This window comes from Chlorocebus sabaeus, chromosome 28, assembly GCF_047675955.1.
Source record: "Chlorocebus sabaeus isolate Y175 chromosome 28, mChlSab1.0.hap1, whole genome shotgun sequence".
Taxonomy (NCBI): Eukaryota; Metazoa; Chordata; class Mammalia; order Primates; family Cercopithecidae; genus Chlorocebus; species Chlorocebus sabaeus.
This window is the reverse complement of record NC_132931.1, coordinates 15,296,285-15,316,927: the sequence shown is the minus strand read 5'-3', so window position 1 is coordinate 15,316,927 and position 20,643 is coordinate 15,296,285. Positions and strand designations below refer to the sequence as shown.

At 46.9% G+C, this 20,643-nt stretch overlaps 1 protein-coding gene across 2 annotated transcripts in view; it reads right to left on the bottom strand.

The window, feature by feature from the left end:
- The window catches only part of RAC1 (Rac family small GTPase 1), a 28,608-nt gene extending 15,472 nt beyond the window's left edge, over positions 1-13,136 (bottom strand). The window contains exons 1-2 of one of the 2 annotated variants that reach the window (XM_008018731.3): positions 12,855-13,136; positions 1,745-1,816 (exon numbers count right to left, since the gene is read on the bottom strand). In XM_008018731.3, coding sequence (XP_008016922.1) covers positions 1,745-1,816; positions 12,855-12,889 — 107 coding nt within the window. In that variant the 5' untranslated portion in view covers positions 12,890-13,136. The remainder of the gene's footprint in view (positions 1-1,744; positions 1,817-12,854) is intronic. The other variant, XM_008018730.3, reaches the window with a different exon arrangement.
- Between the last annotated feature and the right edge of the window lie 7,507 nt (positions 13,137-20,643).

The following is a 20,643-nucleotide window of genomic DNA, read 5'->3' as shown; positions in this document are numbered from 1 at the left end:
GCCAGGCTGGTCTCGAACTCCTGAACTCAAGTGATCCTTCTGTCTTGGCCTCCCAAAGTGCTGGGATTACAGGTGTGAGCAATCACACCTGGCTGTATCTACCAAAATTTAAAACATCCATTGTCTTTTGATTAGGCACGATTTCACTTCTAATAATCTATCCGAGTGTACACAAAGACATGAGGGACAACACTGAACACAGCAATGCTTGTAACACCAAGAGTCCAAGTGACCAGTCAGTTAAATCAGTTACAGTACTTCAAAATCATGAATCATTAATGATTTAACCTTTATCTACACATGTAGATAAGGAAAATCTCCACCATAAATTTAGGACAACAGGGACGGCATGATTCCACTTACACTAAACAACGAGCGCCAGGTGCAGTGGCTCATGTCTGTAACCCCAGCACTTTGGAAGGCCGAGGCAGGCAGATCACCTGAGGTCAGCAGTTTGAGACCAACCTGGCCAACATAGTGAAACCCGTCTCTACTAAAGAAACAAAAATTAGCCGGGCATGGTGGTGGGCACCTGTAATCCCAGCTACTTTGGAGGCTGAGGCAGGGAATCGCTTGAACCCAGGAGGCAGACATTGCAGCATTGCAGTGAGCTCAGATCGCATCACTGCACATTCCAGCCTGGGCGACAGACAGACACTAACTCCAAAAAAAAAAAAGGAAAACAGCAACAACAAAAAACATGGGTATGACACTTCAGGGAGCACCTGGGTGTGTGTTGTGCCTGAGGAGGGGAGGAGGCAACACCTACCCAGCTTACACGGGGAGGACTCACAACAAATGCAGTATGGTGCATTATGAGGCTCAGCTACATGGGCTCCTGGGTAACCCATCACCAGAGCAGCACTTTCCTGTCTCCACCCAATTCCGCTGCCCACAGGGAGTAAGCAATTCAACAGCCAATTCCACCCTCCTATACCCCCTTCAACACACACACCCAAGTTTCAATTCCAAAGCCCTATACCTCAATGTTGACATGTAACCAACTGATGACTTATCAGAAAAGGCCAATTAAATCATAATGGAATCCTTCCCATTCCAGTTCCCAGAAAGCCAGTGCATCTGGAACTCCTGTACTCACAAGGACTGTCTCTGATCGGAGTTTTGGTCAGAGTCCTTGTGTCCAACTCTGGTTTTCTTTAACATCACCCAGTCTCTATACTTCAAGTTAGACTTTGTCTTCTGGATGTCAAAAAATCAATCAGCAAAGTTGTGTTTGTTCCATCACACCAGAACAGTTTATATTACCCTAAGTTTTTTGTTTGTGGGGTTTTTTTTTTTTTGAGATGGAGTTTCACTCTTGCTGCCCAGACTAGAGTACAGTGGCATGATCCCAGCTCACTGCAACCTCTGGCTCCAGGGTTTGAGTGATTCTCCTGCCTCAGCCTCCCAAGTAGATGGGATTACAGGCACCCGCCACCACACCCGGCTAATTTTTTGTACTTTTAGTAGAGATGGGGTTTCATCATGTTGGCCACGCTGGTCTCGAACTCCTGACCCTCGGCTGATCCACCCGCCTCAGCCTCCCAAAGTGCTGGGATCACCACACCCCACCCTATTTTTTAAAAGCCTAAAATACCTTATAGATTTCAGTGAATGTTTAAGAAAAAATTAGTATCTGTTCATATGAGGATTAAAGATGGCTTTAGAGCAAAACAAATGGTCAAAGGAATGTGAAAACCGTAACACAGACAAGTTAGTTCCCAATTTAATTGAAGATACTTACACAGTAGGGATATATTCTCCAGGAAATGCATTGGTTGTATAACTGATCAGTAGGCAAGTTTTACCTACAGCTCTAAAGAGAAAGAGAAAAAAGGTTGCTTAGTCAACATGAATGTAATCTTAGCTTTCATTATTCTGTCAAATAATCTCTAGAGAAAAAAACAATCAAGGCATATACATCACACGCTTAGCATTAAAGAAAATGTTTTCTATAACCCTTTATCACCATACACATTTGTACCCTGAAATTTAAAGTAAACAAACTAGAATTTCTCAGAAAGGTAGAGTCAGGAACCATCACACGTTCTGTTTAGGTACCTGGTGTTAGCATTAATAGTCAAGAAACAGTTGTTACCGATGTACAAGATTCAAGAGAAACAAGATTTTAAAACTTCACGTCTCTTCTGTGAACATCTGTAGAGTCTTTCATCCAAGAATCTTAAGTTTGATCCCGAAGATTTTTTTTTTTTGAGACTGACTCTCATGCTGTCACCCAGGCTGGAGTGCAGTGGCACCATCTTGGCTCACTGCAGCCTCTGCCTCCCAGGTAGCTGGGATTACAGGTGCCCACCACCACGCCCGGCTAATTTTTATTTCTAGTAGAAACGGGTTTTCGCCATGTTGGCCAGGCTGGTCTCAAACTCCTGACCTCAAGTGCGCCCACGTGGACCTCCCAAAGCGCTGGGATTACAGGCGTGAGCCACCACACCCAGCCTAAAGGTATTTTAATTAATACTAATACACAAGCACAGCTTTCTTTGGCCACCTGTACTTCTCTAAGTAACTTATTTTGCTGCCTTAAGTGGCACAGCTCAAAAATCCCACCACATCCCTAGAGCCTCCCCGCTGGCAATCGGCAATGACTGTTCTCTTCAGAGAAAGTGCTTAGTCAATAAACCACCACCCATAACTGCCATCCCAGTAATTCAGCTATATTCAACCGCCACCTCCCCCAGCCCCAGTCCTCACACAGCACCGTAAGTCTATAAGCAGGGGCTATCATAATACATCCCAGACATAGTAATCAACAGCTCATAGAGGATGGGAGTTAAACTTTACAAACAAAGAAGTGTGTAGAAATACTTGAGAGAAAGGAGCACCACCTGCACAATTGGTAATGGGTAGAGACTAATCCTAGTATTACCAGTGTGCCACCAGGCAGAAGTCCGAGTGGTGGCTGAAAGTCTCCCAACCACCTGGAAAGTTTTTCAAGAAGCAATCACCTAATAACTAAGACCACCACATCATTAGCAAATCATAAAGGTCTCCAATTTTCACAGCACTGACAAGACAAGCTTAAGGGCTTATGTGAGAGCTCAAGTCTCTGGCATCCTGAGGGTTCAGTTAGCCAAGTGCTCTCCTTAACGAGCCCTTCTGTCTGCTGTGCTGTCAGTTTACCAAGGTCACGATACATCAGTGTCATAATTTGTAAGATTTTTGTCGTTCAATCTCAACTACTATAAATGAGAATTCACCATAAAGTTAAGCACTTTTCCATTTTCCCTCACACTCAAGGCAGATTACAAGCCCAGCCAGTCTTGCCAATACTCATTCACTCATGACATTATTGAGGGCTTAACAAAAGTTGGAACTCGCCATTCCAAAGACTTCACAGAGTCAAACATTACATCACCAGGAAGTAGCTTCCAACTCCTAAAGGCTTTCTAAACAGAAATGACTCATTGGACATACATTTTGTTAAAAGCTTAGAATGTGAAAATAAACCTGTATGAGCAGGAGCCTAAGCTTTGGAGTCAAAAGCCTAGATTCGAGACCCAGGGCCAATTCTAGCACGTACTGGCTGTAATTTTCTTGGCAAGTTTCAACTTCCTCATGTCTGTTTTTTTACCTGCAAAATTAATGCAAAACTACCAGCTCCATCCCCAAACTACTGTGAGCATTAATTCAATTTCAATTTATACCAACTGTGTGCTACACCAAAAGCACATGAGGTGCTAAAGGTATATCAATGAACAAGACCTCATGGAGTAAGTGCAGTCATGAAATTTAAAAATAAGGAATACGGCCGGGTGCAGTGGCTCATGCATGCCTCCCAAGGTGGCTCAGCACCTCGGGAGGCTGAGGCAGGTGGATTACACGGTCAAGAGATCGAGACCACCCTGGCTAACACAGTGAAACCCAAAAAATACAAAAAATTAGCTGGGCATGGTGGCAGGCGCCTGTAATCCCAGCTACTTGGGAGGCGGAGGTAGGAGAATGGCATGAACCCAGGAGGCAGAGCTTGCAGTGAGCCGAGATCACGCCACTGCACTCCAGCCTGGGAGACAGAGCGAGATTCTGTCTCAAACAAAAAAAAAATAGAAATGCAATCATCACATGAAATTATGGGTGTGATAACTGTTATTATTAAAGCAGCTCTGGAAATGTACAGCAAAAGAGCTAACATTTCTAGAGCTGAAAAAAATATTTTTAGGCAAGGCATGTTGGCTCATGCCTATAATCCTAGCACTTTGGGAGGCTGAGGCGGGCAGATTGATTGATCCCTGGAGTTCAAGACCAGCCTGGCCAAAATGGAGAGAAACCCGGTCTCCACTAAAACTACAAAAATTAGGTGGATGTGGCAGTGTGCACCAGTAGTCTCAGCTACTTGAGGGGTTGAGGCAAGAGGATCACTTGAACCCAGGAGGGAGGTCAAGGCTGCAGGGAACCAAGATTGCACCACTGCATCCAGCCTGAGGGACAAAGTGAGACCCTGTCTCAAAAAAATAAAATTTTTTATATTAAAAAATAAGTCTGGTGCGGTGGCTTAGGCCTGTAATCCCAGCACAGGAGCATGAGGTGGGAGGATCGCTGAGCCCAGGAGTTCAAGACCAGTCTGGGCAACAAAGGGAGACCTTGTTTCCATAAAAAAATTCAAAAATAAGCGGGGCGTGGTGGCACACGCCTGTAGTCCCAGCTACTCAGGAGACTGAAGCAAGAGGATCCCTTTAGCCCAGGAATTAGAGGTGGCAGTGAGCTGTGATCACACCATTCCATCCCAGCCTAGGTGACAAAGCAAGACCTCATCTCAAGAATAAAAAAAAGAAGCAAGCAGTGGTATAGGGAAATATGTTACCTCTTCTTGTTAAGGACGTGGGGACGATTGGAAAGTCACAGGTTTTAAGTTGCCAAGAAAGCACTGGATTTTAGAAGAAGCCTCCAACTACAGTGTGGCAGGAGGCCTGAGAATGCCAGGGACTCACTCAAGGCAGGCACACATGGAAGCTGCTGCTACAGTTCAGAGGCCACCCAGGGTGGCCTGGACCAAGAATGGCGACTGGATAGTGAAGACAAGTGGGCTGTTTCATGGACTGCTTGAACTCGGAGGCAGAACAAGCATCGCTTAGCCATGGTTTAGATGTGGCACCTGAGGAAGAAAGTGGAGCCTAAGGCTCTAAGGGACCTTTTTAAAAATGATAAAGGTTGGCTGGGCATGATGGCTCACGCCTGTAATCCCAGCACTTTGGGAGGCCAAGGCGGGCAGGTGACCTGAGGTCAGGAGTTCGAGACCAGCCTGACCAATATGGAGAAACTACAAAATTAGCTGTGGGTGCATGCCTGTAATCCCAGCTACTCGGGAGGCTGAGGCAGGAGAGTCGCTTGAAACCAGGAGGCAGAAGTTGCAGTGAGCCAAGATTGCACCATTGCACTCCAACCTGGGCAACAAGAGTGAAACTCCGTTTCAAAAAAAAAAAAGATAAAGGTTGTGTAAAAACCTTAACAACAGTTGCCACTCAGTGTCAAGAATAAGCTGCTTCAAGGTTTTGACTGTTATGATAAAACGTCGTATCACTTCTTTTACGATCCTGTCCTAAGTCTCTTCTATGTATATGAGGAACAAAGCTACTACTATAAATGCAACCAGCTGTGTCTAACATCCTCTAAAACTTCCTTTACCAAATGACATCTTTAGCTGAGAAAGGCTCAACTGTCAGGAAATTCAAGACACTGGCATAACCTGATATTGACTGAAATTTTATTACCAGTCACTATTTGTTACAAATCTATGTCTTATAAGAACATGATTATTAAATTATAGAATTGTTAAAGTGTAACCTTACCTTTAAACTAAGTGCAATCTTAAAAGATAAAATCAACTCCTCTTTAAGTGTTTTGATGAAAACTTATACTTAATTTCTTAAAATGGGTAAAAGAAAAAGGTTATTCCACTCCTATTAGTGTATTTATTCCTTCCTTGTCCACGCTGCGCTTCCACAAACCAAGTCAACATCTGCACTGGGCAATGTGACAGCCTTTCCATGGCCTTTCCCTCACGAAGAATGGAAGCTGTATTTGGCCATAAGTCTTCACTCATGCTGCTGGAGAATTTCTGGAAGTTACTACCTGCTTTGGAATTTCTAACTTCATATAATTAACTGCTCAGTTCAACCTCTTTTCTTTTTTTTTTTTTTTTTTTTTTTTTGAGATGGAGTCTCGCTCTGTCACCCAGGCTGGAGTGCAGTGGCCAGATCTCAGCTCACTGCAAGCTCCGCCTCCCGGGTTTACGCCATTCTCCTGCCTCAGCCTCCCGAGTAGCTGGGATTACAGGCGCCCGCCAACTCACCCGGCTAGTTTTTTGTATTTTTAGTAGAGACGGGGTTTCGCCGTATTAGCCAGGATGGTCTCGATCTCCTGATCTCGTGATCCACCCGTCTCGGCCTCCCAAAGTGCTGGGATTACAGGCTTGAGCCACCGCGCCCGCCCCAACCTCTTTTCAATCATTGAGCGATGTCATCACTCTAGGAAATAACATGAGTGGGCTGGAAGAAAGTTCATGCCATTTCTACATTGGATTTCCCCCTAGCTCATGATGCTACAATTTTTTTTAACCTATCTGTGCTTCCCCTGCCCTATCCTGTAGAAATAACCACAATGAAAGCAAATAACTTATGTTCCTATTACGCTCTTCATTTCTCCATTAAGATAACTTTTTTTTTTTTTTTAAAGACAGAGTCTTGGCTCTGTCTCTCAGGCTGGAGCCCAATGGTGCAATCCTGGCTCACCACAACCTCCGCCTGCTGGGTTCAAACAATTCTCCTGCCTCAGCCTCCCAAGTAGCTGGGAGTACAGGTAAGTGCCACCACATCCAGCTAATTTTTTTTTTTTTTTTTTAAAGTAGAGATGGGGTTTTGCCATGTTGGCCAGACTGGTCTCGAATTCCTGACCTCAGGAGATCCACCTACCTGGCCTTCCAAAGTGCTGGGGTTACAGCCGTGAGCCACTACATCCAGCCAACAGAACTTTTTACTTACTTTTTGAGAGGAGTGAGGTAAACTTTAGTGTTACTTCCTGAAATCTATAAACCAAAACTTAAAAGCACACACAATCAATAAATCTGGAAACACTAGGAATTTCCTCATGTTAAAAAAAAAAAAAAAAAAAAAAGATCCAGGAAGCTCAAAAATAACAACTTTCTGCACTGCCTTTTTTTAAAGACATGTTGATCTTAGGACAGAAAAGCCAAACTCTTCCAATGACAATTACAATTGCAAACCAAAATACACAGCATATACTGCTGTCTTAAAAGTGATCTTGGCCAGGCACGGTGGCTCTTGCCTGTAATCCCAGCACTTTGGGAGGCCAGAGCAGGTGGATCACTTCAGGCAGGAGTACAAGACCAGACTGACCAACATAGTGAAACCGCATCTCTATTAACACAAAAAATTAGTTGAGTGTGGTGGCAGGCGCCTGTAATCCCAGCTACTCAGGAGGCTGAGGCAGAAGTATTGCTTGAGGCCAGGGGGTGGAGGTTGCAGTGAGCCGAGATCACACCACCACACTCCAGCCTGGGCAACAGAGCAAGACTCTGACTCAAAAAACAAACAAAAAAAAGTACATAGATCTTAAGGACAAGGCAGCAGAATTTAGTAACTGTCAAATATATATTCATACTTATTGAATAAATTAATAGACCTTGCATAAAGGTCCTCAATTTACACTGAGAAATAAGGTATGGGGATTATGTAACGGTAGACCTTATATATAATTGCGTTAATTATGCAGATAAAATCTGTCCGGAAAAATATACCACTAGAGTAGTTCAGCGCTAAATAAACACAAAACCTAATCTAAAATTATGATGTTCTACCACTAATAGCTGACTTCACAATCAATGGAAAGAAAACTAGCCACAGGCCAGGTGTGGTGGCTCACACCTATAATCCTAGCACTTTAGGAGGGCGAAGTGGGTGGACTGCCTGACCTCAGGAGTTCAAGACCAGCCTGGGCAGCATGGTGAAATCCCATCTCTACTAAAATACAAAAGAAATTAGCTGGGCGTGGTGGGAGGCTGAGGCAGGAGAATTGCTTGAACCTGGGAGGCAGAGGTTGCAGTGAGCTGATACTGTGCCACTGCACTCCAGCCTGGCGACAGAGCAAGACTCTGCCTCTACAAAAAAAAAAAAAAAAAAAGAAAGCAAGCTAGCCATTATCACCACTAGAGGCTTCAAAAAATTAAGATATTGCATAAAATTTCTCAGGCTGAAGACACCATGTACAACTGAGCTGAAGTCTGAAGCAGGCTTTACTTTAGACCACCTTTCTAGAATCAAGTCTAACCCTGGGGTGGCTGATACAAGCCAGCTGAACACACAAGAGTTCAAAAATAAGAATTTATATCTAACTGCACACAACCCCTATTCTTTTTCAAAATCAGACTGGGCATGGTGGCTCCTGCCTGTAATCCCAGCACTTTGGGAGGCTGAGGTGGGTGGATCACCTGAGGTCAGGAGTTTGAGACCAGCCTGGCCAAGATGGTGAAACCCCATCTCTACTAAAAATACAAAAATTAGCCAGGCGCAGTGGTGGGTGCCTGTAATCCCAGCTACTCAGCAGGCTGAGGCAAGAGAATTGCTTCAACCCGAGAGGCAGAGGTTGCTGTGAGCCCATATCGCGCCACTGCACTCCAACCTGGGTGACAGAGCGAGACACCGTCTCAAAACATAATAATAAGCAATTTTAAAAAATAAAAATAAAAATAAAGCAATTGTTTGGGCCAGGCATGATGGCTCACACCCGTAATCCCAGCACTTTGGGAGGCCAAGATAGGCAGATCACCTAAGGTCAGGAGTTTGAAGCCAACCTGGTCAACATGGTAAAACCCTGTCTCTATTAAAAATACAAAAAATTGCCAGGCGTAGTGGCTCACGCCTGTAATCCCAGTATTTTGGGAGGCCAAGGCGGGTGGATAACCTGAGGTCAGGAGTTTGAGAGCAGCCTGGCTAACATGGAGAAACCCCGTTCCTACTAAAAATACAAAATTAGCCAGTGTGGTGGAGCATGCCTGTAATCCCAGCTACTCGGGAGTCTGAGGCAGTAGAACCACTTGAATCCAGGAGGCGGAGGCTGCAGTGAGCCAAGATAAAATATAAACAAATAAAAAATAAAACTGTTGTTTATAAATACCTAAATGTAAAATGCTGTCTTTTTTTTGAGACGGAGTCTCGCTCTGTTACCCAGGCTGGAGTGCAGTGGCATGATCTCGGCTCACTGCAACTTCCACCTCCCTTGGTTCAAACAATTCCCCTGCCTCAACCTCCTGAGTAGCTAGGATTACAGGCACCCACCACCATCCCTGGCTAATTTTTTTGTATTTTTAGTAGAGACAGGGTTTCACCATGTTGGCCAGACTGGTCTCGAATTCCGGACTTCAGGCAATCTGCCTGCCCTGGCCTCCCAAACAACTGGGATTACAGGCGTGAGCCCTCGTGCCCAGGTGATGCTGTTTTACCTAAGAAAAGTTGAGAGAAATCTTGGGGCAAAGGTCCACTAAGTGAAAGTTACAGGGTGGGGCAGCAGTAAGGTGGAGGAAAAACAGTATCATAGAGCCCATGCTCAGAAACAACTATCTTAGAATAAAAAAGTACTGGCCGGGCGCGGTGGCTCAAGCCTGTAATCCCAGCACTTTGGGAGGCCGAGACGGGCGGATCACGAGGTCAGGAGATCGAGACCATCCTGGCTAACATGGTGAAACCCCGTCTCCACTAAAAAATACAAAAAATTAGCCGGGCGAAGTGGCGGGCGCCTGTAGTCCCAGCTACTCGGGAGGCTGAGGCAGGAGAATGGCGTGAACCCGGGAGGCGGAGCTTGCAGTGAGCTGAGATCCGGCCACTGCACTCCAGCCTGGGCGACAGAGCGAGACTCCATCTCGAGAAAAAAAAAAAAAAGAAACTCAGGAGGTGGAGGTGAGATCCTGCCATTGCACTCCAGCCTGGGCAACGGAGTGAGACCCTGTCTCAAAAAAAAAAAAAAAAGCAAAAACAGAAACTATTAAGAGATACATCTTTGGCCAGACACGGTGGCTCAAGCCTGTAATCCCAGCACTTTGGGAGGCCAAGGCGGGCGGATCACGAGGTCAGGAGATCGAGACCATCCTGGTTAACACGGTGAAACCCCGTCTCTACTAAAAAATACAAAAAAATTAGCTGTGCGTGGTGGCGGGCGCCTGTAGTCCCAGCTACTCGGGAGGCTGAGGCCGGAGAATGGCGTGAACCCGGGAGGCGGAGCTTGCAGTGAGCCGAGATTGGGCCACTGCACTCCAAAATGGGCTACAGAGCAAGACTGTCTCAAAAAAAAAACAAAAAAAACTGTGCTTGCTCAAATGCTCATTACTAATTAAAAAAAAAAAAAAAAAACAGACTGAAAACTCAAGGCCACAGGTTTTTAAACCTAACACTCCCTCACAGAGCCTCAGTAGTAGAAACCACAGTAACAGTACCTGGCACTTACTAAGCACTCAGCAAGGGGCACCTGCGAAGTAGTTAATAACCAACATCTAGTTTAGTCTTGTTGATCTCCCGCTGAACCGCCTCTCCTGGGAGGTGGGGGATGTGCTTGGGGTTACCCCATGTAAGCGGTGGGGTGGGTATTTGAAGGGAGGGTCCAGATTCCAGGATAGGTATTCAACAAGTTATTTGACTAGATAAAACAGCCAATTCAAAGAGCAGAGGTCCTTAATCGGTTACTATTAAACATATCTGCTATGCTTATGTTTTAGTTTCAGAAATTTTCAAATAATTATCAGCAATATGACTTATAAAAAAAAAAAACAGGCCGAGGCGGGGGGATCACTTGAGGTCAGGAGTTTGAGACCAGCCTGGCCAACACGGCGAAACTCTGTCTACCAAAAAAATTAAAAATAAATAAATAAATAAATAAATAAATAAAATTAGCTGGGTGTGGTGATGTGCGCCTGTAATCCCAGGTACTTGGGAGGCTGAACCTCTGCTTGAACCCCGGAGGCAGAGGTTGCAGGAGCAGAGATAGGCCATTGCACTCCAGCCTGGGCGACAGAGTGAGACCCTGTCTCAAAAAAAAAAAAAAAAAGAAAAAGAAAGAAAAAAATATTGGGCTTGGCGCGGTGGCTCACACCTGTAATCCCAACACTCTGGGAGACCCAGGCGGGTGGATCACCTGAGGTTCGAATTCGAGACCAGCCTGGCCAAAATGGTGAAACTCCGTCTCTAAAGTACAAAAATTAGCCTGGCACGGTGGCGCCTGCCTGTAATCCCAGCTACTAGGGAGGCTGAGGCAGGAGGATCGCTTGAACCCGGGAGGCAGAGGTTGCAGTGAGCCACAATTGTACCACTGCACTCCAGCCTGGGCAACAGAGTGAGATTGCGTCTCAAAAAAAAAAAAAAAAAAAAAAAAAAAACACCTTGAATAGCCTACATACTCTTAAATAAGTGAAAGTTAGAATTTTTGGTTATTATATAAACAGAATTATGAGGCATTAATAATATTTCTTCACACTTGCAAGACAAATCTGACAGATGGGCATCTTACAAAAATCAGTTGTCTAATTATCCTTCTTGCATCTGAATTGCAAGAACCAAAATCTGTCCTAATGACAAGTTTGAAGAGTATCAACCAAGTTAACCGTGATGCCAGAACTTGCCTTGGACTTTACTGGAACATGTACCAGTTGCACTGAGTTTCATTAAACTGGTAGTAATTCTTCCTTGCTAACACTAACCTATACAAGCAACGCTGAGACGCGCGATTTTGCTTGGGTTACACTGAGATTCTTGTTTCTATGGGAGAAAAAAACTGCATAAGACAAGTCTTGTCTTCCTCCAGGGCCTGTAACCACCACGGACAGTCATGAAAAGCAATGCCTGGAGGCACAGGGGGCCAGTACTGCTACATCCCATACCTAACGCGTTAAGCAAAGAACAGTTTGTCAATGACCACACCACGTTAAAAAAAAAAGAAAAAAAGAAAAAAGAAAAAACAGTCCCCCTTACAGCCGGCTCCTCCCAGCCAGCATCTTAAAAACTTTCTCCACGGAATAGGCGAAAACAACAATTTTAAGAATCCTAACAGTGGCAGAAGTGTATGTCGAAAAACCCTGCTCGAAAATAAGTTTAGAAGCCGGGTGCGGTGTCACCCCAGCGCTTTTGGAGGCTGAGAGGCAGGAGAATCACTTGAGCGCAGCAATTCCAGACCAGCCTAGACAACACAGCGAGACCCCCATTTCTACAAAAAGTTTTAAAGATTAGCCAGACGTGGTGGCACACGTCTGTAATCCCAGCATTTTTGGGAGGCTGGGATGGGAGGCCTGAACCCAGGAGTTCGAGACCGGCCTGTGCAACACAGCGAGAACCGGTCTATGAAAAAAAAATATTTTTCTAAAGAAAAGTTTGGGGGCACCAAAGAGGCCCGCACAATCAAAGCATGCATCAAATATCGACTTGACCGCCGCGTTCCCAACACAGCTCTCAAGGCGAATTGAGAGGTTCATGCAAAAAAACAAGAAAGAGTCCCTTTTTGGAAAAATGGTCAAAATCTCCAGCCCTTCCTCTACGAGCGCTCTCGAGGAGGGCGGCGGGCGGCGTCCGGGAAGAAAGCCGGAGGGTGGAGTTCACTTTTCCCTCCGGCCGGCGAGCGGCAAGGCCCTCCTCCATCCAGAGCCGGAACCAGGCACGCGCCGCCCGGGAAGTCAGGGTCCAGTGGGGGCGCCAGCCCGCGGCCCCCGCCCCGCGATACAGGCCCAGGCCCACCGCCTACGCGAGCCCGCGGCGGACGCCGGCCTGCCTGGGCCCCAGTCCGGGCCAGACCCCCGCCCGCGCCCGACCCCGCCGTCCCCAGTCCGGCCCCGGCCGCGCACTCACCCGTCTCCCACCACCACACACTTGATGGCCTGCATCTGGGCCGCTCGCTGGGCCGCGGCGGCGGCGGCAGGGCGCTGAGATAGGAAGCGGCGGCCTCGGGGCGCGGCGGACGAGCGCGCGGCTTGAGGGCGGCGGGGCGCTGAGTGCCGGGGCCGCTGTCCACGCCGCCTCGCCCTCCGCGGACTGGAAGCTCAAGCCCGGCAGCGGCCACCACCCAAAGCTCAGGAAAACTGCAGAGAAACAGGAAATGGCCGCTCCACTCACATCCGGCCTCCCCTCCCCCGCGCCGGCGTCGCCGCTCCCAGGTTCCGGGCGGGGCCGCTCCCGCCCTCGCCGCTCCCGGAGTTTCTCTGGACTTCGGGAATGCTCGGAAGCGCTCGGGACCGCTCGGCTCCGACCGCGGGGCGCGGCGGCCGCCATCTTGGCGCGCTAAGGAGGCCTGGGCGTGGCCGGACCTGCAGGTCCGTTCCCTGGGGTTCAGCGTTTAGGCTTTAAGAGGAACCTGTCAGTCGGGCGCGGTGGCTCACGCCTGTAATCCCAGCACTTTGGGAGGCCGAGGCGGGCGGATCACCTGAGGTCAAGAGTTCAAGACCAGCCTGGCCAACATGGTGAAACCCCCGTCTCTAATAAAAATACAAAAAATTAACGGGGCGTGGTGGCGGGCACCTGTAATCCCAGCTCCTCAGGAGGCTGAGGCAGGAGAATCACTTGAACCCGGAAGACGGAGGTTGCAGTGGACCGAGATCACGCCATTGCACTCCAGCTTGGGCGACAAGAGCGAAACTCCGTCTCAAAAAAAAAAAAATCAAGAGGAACCTGTCAGGGCGCGGTGGCTCACGCCTGTAATCCAAGCACTTTGGGAGGCCGAGGAGGGCGGATCACAAGGTCAAGAGATTGAGACCATCCTGGCCAACATGGTGAAACCCCGTCTCTACTAAAAAATACAAAAAAACTAGCCGGGCGAGGTGGCGGGCACCTGTAGTCCCAGCTACTCGGGAGGCTGAGGCAGGAGAATGGCGTAAACCCGGGAGGCAGAGCTTGCAGTGAGCCGAGATCGCGCCACTGCACTCCAGCCTGGTCGACAGAGCGAGACTCCATCTCAAAAAAAAAAAGAGGGACTGTGGTTGCAGGAGCCACGCTCCCTGTCAGTAACTCTAACTCCTGCTCGAGGCCATCGGAGGGCATTGATTTCCATCCCCCGTTTCATTATCTTCAATGTGCAATGACATTAGGTCCTTTTAGAAAATTCAGAATCTAAAACTATATGGAAGAATAAAATCATACACCATACCCTTATTCAGCAATAACTATGTCCATTCAGTCAAAAAAATGTGTTGCCGGCAGGGCGTGGTGGCTCACACCTGTAATCCCAGCACTTTTTGAAGCAAAGCTGGGCGGATCCACGTGAGGTCAAGAGTTCAAGATCAGCCTGGCCAACGTGGTGAATCCCCGTTTCTACTAAAAATACAAAAAAATTAGCTGTGCATGGCAGCGGATGCCTGTAATCCCAGCTACTCGGGAGGGTGAGGCATGAGAATTGCTTGAACCCGGAAGGTAGAGGTGGCATTGAGCCGAAATCTCACCACTGCACTCTAGCCTGGGCGACCAGCAAGACTCTTCTTAAAAAAAACAAAAAAACAAAAAAACAAAAAAAGTGTTGCATGTTCTCCTGTGTCGCATATGCATTTTCTGTTACTTGTTTTTAATGTATTTAGTGCTATGCCTCGTACTTTGTACCAAGTTCTGGAGATAATGGCCATTAGATGGTGAAAGTGCAAATATTTTGGTATATTTCCTCTTAGTTATCTTTTGATATGCATAATGAACGTTTTGTAAGCAAAATTAAGAAGTCATACATAGTCGGTGTAACTTTTTTTTTTTTTATTTTATAAAATAGAGGCAGGATCTCACTATGTCACCCAGTCTGGTCCCGAACTCCTGGGCTCTAGCAAGCTCCCACCTCGGCCTCCCAAGTCGCTGGGACTACAGGCAGGTGCCACCACACCTGGCTGATTTTTCTATTTTTGGTAGAAATGGAGTTTCCCCATGCTGCCCAGTCTGCTGTTGGAACTCTTTTTTTTTTTTTTTTCGTGCCACTGCACTCCACACTCCAGCCTGGGCAACAGAGTGAGACTCCATCTCCAAAAATAAAAATAAAAATAAAATAAATATGCCAGACGCAGTGGTTCATTCCTGTAGTCACAGCACTTTGGAAGGCTGAGGTGGGAGGATTGCTTGAAGCCGGGAATTCAAGACCAGGTTGGGCAACACAGCAAGACCCCTATCTCTAAAAAAAATTAGCCAGGCGTGGTAGCATGCCCCTGTTGTCCCAGCTACTTGGGAGGCCAAAGCAGGAGGATCTCCTGAGCCCAGAAGGTCGAGGCTGCAGTGAGTTATGATCGAGCTACTACATTCCAGCCTGGGTGACAGGGAGACCCTGTCTCAAAAAAATTAATTAAATTAATGTACAACCCACATATGAAAACCAGTTAATTTAAAACTGAGTGAGAACAGTTGTCCAACTTTAGGCTTCAGTATCTGCTTGGAATGTTCCCCATGGCAACAAATGATCCAAAAAGTTAATTTTTAAAAAATTGTGGGTTTTTTTTGAGACAGGGTCTGCCTTCGTCACCCAGGCTGGAGAGTAGTGGTATAATCATAGCTCACTGCAACCTCTGTCTCCTGGGCTCAGTGATCCTCCCAAGTAGCTGGGACCACAGGTGCACCTCACCACACAAGGATAATTTTTGTATGTAATTTTGTATATTTTTTACTATGTTGCCCAGGCTGGTCTTCAACTGCTGGACTCAAGTGATGTGCCGGCCTCAGCCTCCCAAACTGCTGAGATTATAGGCGTGAGCCATTATGTGCGGCTTAAATTAAAATTAATAAATGTGGCCGGGTGCGGTGGCTCACACCTGTAATCCCAGCACTTTGGGAGGCCAAGGCGAGTGGATCACCTGGGGTCAGGAGTTCAAGACCAGCCTGGCCAACATAGTGAAACTGCGTCTCTACTAAAAATACAAAATTTAGCTGGGCGTGATGGTGGGCGCCTGTAATCTCAGCTACTCATGAGGCTGAGGCAGGAGAATTGCTAGAACCAGGGAGGTAGAGGTTGCAGTGAGCCAAGATCGTGCCATCTAGCCTGGGCAACAAGAGCAAAACTCCATCTCAAAAAAAAAATAATAATAAACGCAAATAATACTCTATTAGACCATGTGTATTTCTTTTCTTCTTATTTTATTTTATTTTATTTTATTTTGTTTTTGAGATGGAGGCTCACTATGTCGCCCAAGCTGGAGTGGAGTGGCACGATCTCAGCTCACTGCAACTCCCAAGTAGCTGGGATTAGAGGTGTGCACCACCACACCCAGGTAACTTTTGTGTTTTTAGTAGAGATGGGGTTTCACCATGTTGGCCAGGCTGATCTCGAACCCCTGACCTCAAGTGATCTGCCAACCTCGGGCCTCCCAAAGTATTGGGATTACAAGTATGAGCCATCGCCTCCGGCAACCATGTGTGTTTCTGAATGTTTTACATATTTATTTTTTGAGCGCCTATTACGGATGCAATTGTACACCCTGCCTAGGTCCTCCATTCAAGGCCATTCATTCATTCCACTCCTCTGGCTGCCTAGATGTTAGAATGTGAAATGAACGAAAAAGATCCCTGCTATTCTGCATTCTAAAGCCTGCATTCTAGTGGGGCAGACACAATGGGCAATTAACATGTAGTCTTCATTTCCAGGTTAAGATTACAGACTGGATTGTAGGTGTCTCATTTTACTTCTACTCAACATCCCACTAGTACTCCAGAAAGGGGACTTCTGGAATAAAAGGCAGAAACCTAGAACAGAGGGAATAAGAAAGAAGGAATGCATGGACAGAATGGTTGTAACTGACTTAGCCACCTGTAGTGTACTGGCAGTGGGAAAGGCAGGTCAGCACTAGACCTAGGCTGGGCCCAGTGGCTCCTGCCTGTTATCCCAGCACTTTGGGAGGCCAAGGAGGGTGGATCACCTGAAGTCAGGAGTTTGAGACCAGCGTGGTCAACATGGTGAAACTCCATCTCTACTAAAAATACAAGAATTAGCTGGGTGTGGTGGCAGGAGGCTGAGGCAGGAGAATCGCTTGAGCCCAGGAGGCGGAGGTTGCAGTGAGCTGAGATCGCACCATTGCACTACAGCCTGGGTGACAAGAGCGAAACTCCGTCTCAAAAAAAAAACAAAAAAACAGATCTACATGAAAGAATCATTTAAGGGCTGGGATTGATGGCACCCTGGCCTTAGGGAACTAGGAGTAAGGGGAGAGTAGGATAAAAGCTGAAAAGCAGCAGGAGACCTGCATGGCCGCCTGTTATGCACTCGGCAAGGGGGCCACCCTACCCTTCACCTACAAAAGACGTGATTCCACTCTAGAGTGAGTGAAACACAGGGTATTTGGCCTTAAGACCAGGCATAGGGCCTGGAAAACAAAACATAAAAACAGAGATTTAGTAGGCTGAATCTTGAGCCTCCCCAATCCCTTCCTTCGTGGTTCCATGCTGACGGTTTTCCTCTGGGGAGGAGGGAGGAGGGTGGAGGGTGGAGGGTGGAGGGTGGAATCTGTCCAGGGCAGGAGGTAAAAAACAAACAGATATCAACATGGGGCCAGGTGCCATGGCTCACATCTGTAACCTCAGCAGTTTGGGAGACTGAGGTAGGAGGATTGCTTGAGTCCAGGCATTTGAAACCAGCCTGGGCAACATAGCAAGACGCCATCTCTGGAAAAAAAAATATATATTTTATTTATATAAATATATATTATTTATAAATATATATATTACTATATATTAAAATATATATTGCTTTATAAATATATATTACTATATATTTATAAATATGTTATACAATATATATTTTGAGCTGGAGTCTCACTCTGTCACCCAGGATGGAGTGCAGTGGTGTGTTCTCAGCATGCTGCAACTCCCACCTCCCGGGATCAAGCTATTCTCCTGCCTCAGCCTCCTGAGTAGCTGGGATTACAGGTACCCGCCACCATGCCTGGCTAATTTTTATATTTTTAATAGAGACAGGTTTTCACCAAGTTGGCCCGGCTAGTCTCGTACTCCAAACCTTAGGTGATCCACTGGCCTTGGCCTCCCAAAATGCTGGGATTACAGGCATGAACTACTGCACTCAGCCTATATTATATTTATATGTAAATATGTATTTATATATATTTTTAGGTAGAGATAGATCTTATATATATTTAGATCCATATACATATATATATATATATTTTTTTTTTTTTTTAATTTTGAGACAGAGTCTCACTCTGTCACCCAGGCTGGAGTGCAGTGGCATGATCTCGGCTCACTGCAACCACCACCTCCCAGGTTCAAGTGATTCTCCTGGCTCAGCCTCCTGAGTAGCTGGGACTACAGGCACGCACTACCATACCCGGCTAATTTTTGTATTTTTCAGTAGAGATGGGGTTTCACCATATTGGCCAAGCTAGTCTCGAACCGCAGACCTCGTGATTCGCCCACTCCAGCCTCCCAAAGTGCTGAGATTACAGGCATGCCCAGCCAGTAAATGGTTATTTTTAAGGCTAGAAATAAGATAATATTATTCATTCATGAATAAGAAGGGGTTCTACTTAAAAAGGAAGCAATAGAAAGTTTTTCGTGTTTTTTTAATTTGTGGAACTTAAAAGCAACTTAGCAGAAATTAAAAATAATTGAAAAGCTGGGACTGGGTGGGTGGGCATGGTGGCTCACGCCCATAATCCCAGCACTTTGGGAGGCTAAGGTGAAGAATTGCTTGAGCCCTGGAGTTTGAGACCAACCTGGGCAACATGGTGAGACCCCCCTCTACAAAAAAGAAACAAAAATTAGCTGGGTGTGGTGGCACCCGCCCGTAGTCCCAGATACCTGGGAAGCTGAGGTGGGAGGATCACTTGAGCTCAGAAGTTCTAGGCAATGGTGGCTCACGCCTGTAATCCCAGCACTTTGGGAGGCCAAGGCAGGCAGATCGTGAGGTCAAGAGATCAAGACCATCCCGGCTAACATGGTGAAACCCCGTCTCTACTAAAAATACAAAAAATTAGCCGGGCGTGGTGGCGGACGCCTGTAGTCCCAGCTACACGGGAGGCTGAGGCAGGAAAATGGCGTGAACCTGGGAGGGAGAGCTTGCGGTGAGTGGAGATCGCGCCACTGCACTCCAGCCTGGGTGACAGAGCGAGACTCCATCTCAAAAAAAAAAAAGAAGTTCGAGGCAGTAGTGAACTGTACACTCTAGCCTGGGTGACAGAGCAAGATCCTATCTCAAAAACAAAAAAGGAAACAGTGGGAACACTAGAAAACCAAGAGATCTGGCCAGGCGCGGTGCCTCATGCCTGTAATCCCAGCACTTTGGGAGGCTGAGGTTGGAGGATCACCTGAGGTCAGGGGTTCCAGACCAGCCTGACCAACATGGAGAAATCCTGTCTCTACTAAATACACAAAATTAGGCTGGGTGCAGTGGCTCACGCCTATAATCCTAGCACTTTGGGAGGCCAAGACAGGCTGAGCACAAGGTCAGGAGTTCGAGGCCAGCCTGACCGACATGGCAAAACCCAGTTTCTACTAAAAATACAAAAATTAGCAGGGCGTGGTCATGCGTGCCTGTAATCCCAGCTACTCAGAAGGCTGAGGCAGGAGAATTCCTTGAACATGGGAGGCAGAGGTTGCAGTGAGCCGAGATCGTGCCATTGCATTCCAGCCTGGGCAACAAGAGTGAAACTCTGTCTCAAAAAAAAAAAGAAAAGAAAACCAGGAGATCCAACCAGCTTAATAACACCCATCCTATAGGCCGGGTGTGGTGGCTCACACTTTAATCCCAGTACTTTGAGAGGCTGAGGTGGGTGGATCACCTGAGGTCAGGTGTTCGAGGCCAGCCTGGCCAACATGCTGAAACCCCGTCTCTACTAAAAATACAAAAATTAGCCGGGCATGGTGGCACACGCCTGTAATCCCAGCTACTCTGGAGGCTGAGGCAGGAGAATTGCTTGAACTCGGGAGGCAGAGCTTGCAGTAAGCTGAGATTGTGCCATCACACTCCAGCCGGGGCAACAAGAGTAAGACTCCATCTCAAATAATAGTAATCATAATAATTAGCTGAGCATGGTGGTGTGCGCCTGTAATCCCATCTATTCGGGAGGCTGAGGCACGACGAGAATCACTTGAACCTGGGAAGCAGAGGTTGCAGTGAGCCTAAAGAGTGCCACTGCACTCCAGCCTGGGCGATAGGTGAGACTCAGTCTCAAAAAAAAAAAGCACCCTGTAACAGAAAAAGAAAGAACAAAGAACAAGCAAAGGAGGAAAACAATCACGAAAATATTGAAAGGAAGCCGGGTGCAGTGGCTCAAGCCTGTAATCCCAGCACTTTGGGAGGTTGAGACGGGTGGATCACGAGGTCAGGAGATCGAGACCATCCTGGCTAATACGGTGTAACCCTGTCTCTAATAAAAAATACAAAAAACTAGCTGGGCGAGGTAGCAGGCGCCTGTAGTCCCAGCTACTTGGGAGGCTGAGGCAGGAGAATGGCATAAACCCGGGAGGTGAAGCTTGCAGTGAGCTGAGATCCGGCCACTGCACTCCAGCCTGGGCGACAGAGTGAGACTCCGTCTCAAAAAAAAAAAAAAGAAAATATTGAAAGGAAATTTCCCAGACCTGAATGACAACAGTTTACAGATGGAAAGTCCGACCCAGTGACTGAAATAGTCGCAACCTAGAGTACATCATTGGGAAACTTGAGAACAATGGCAAC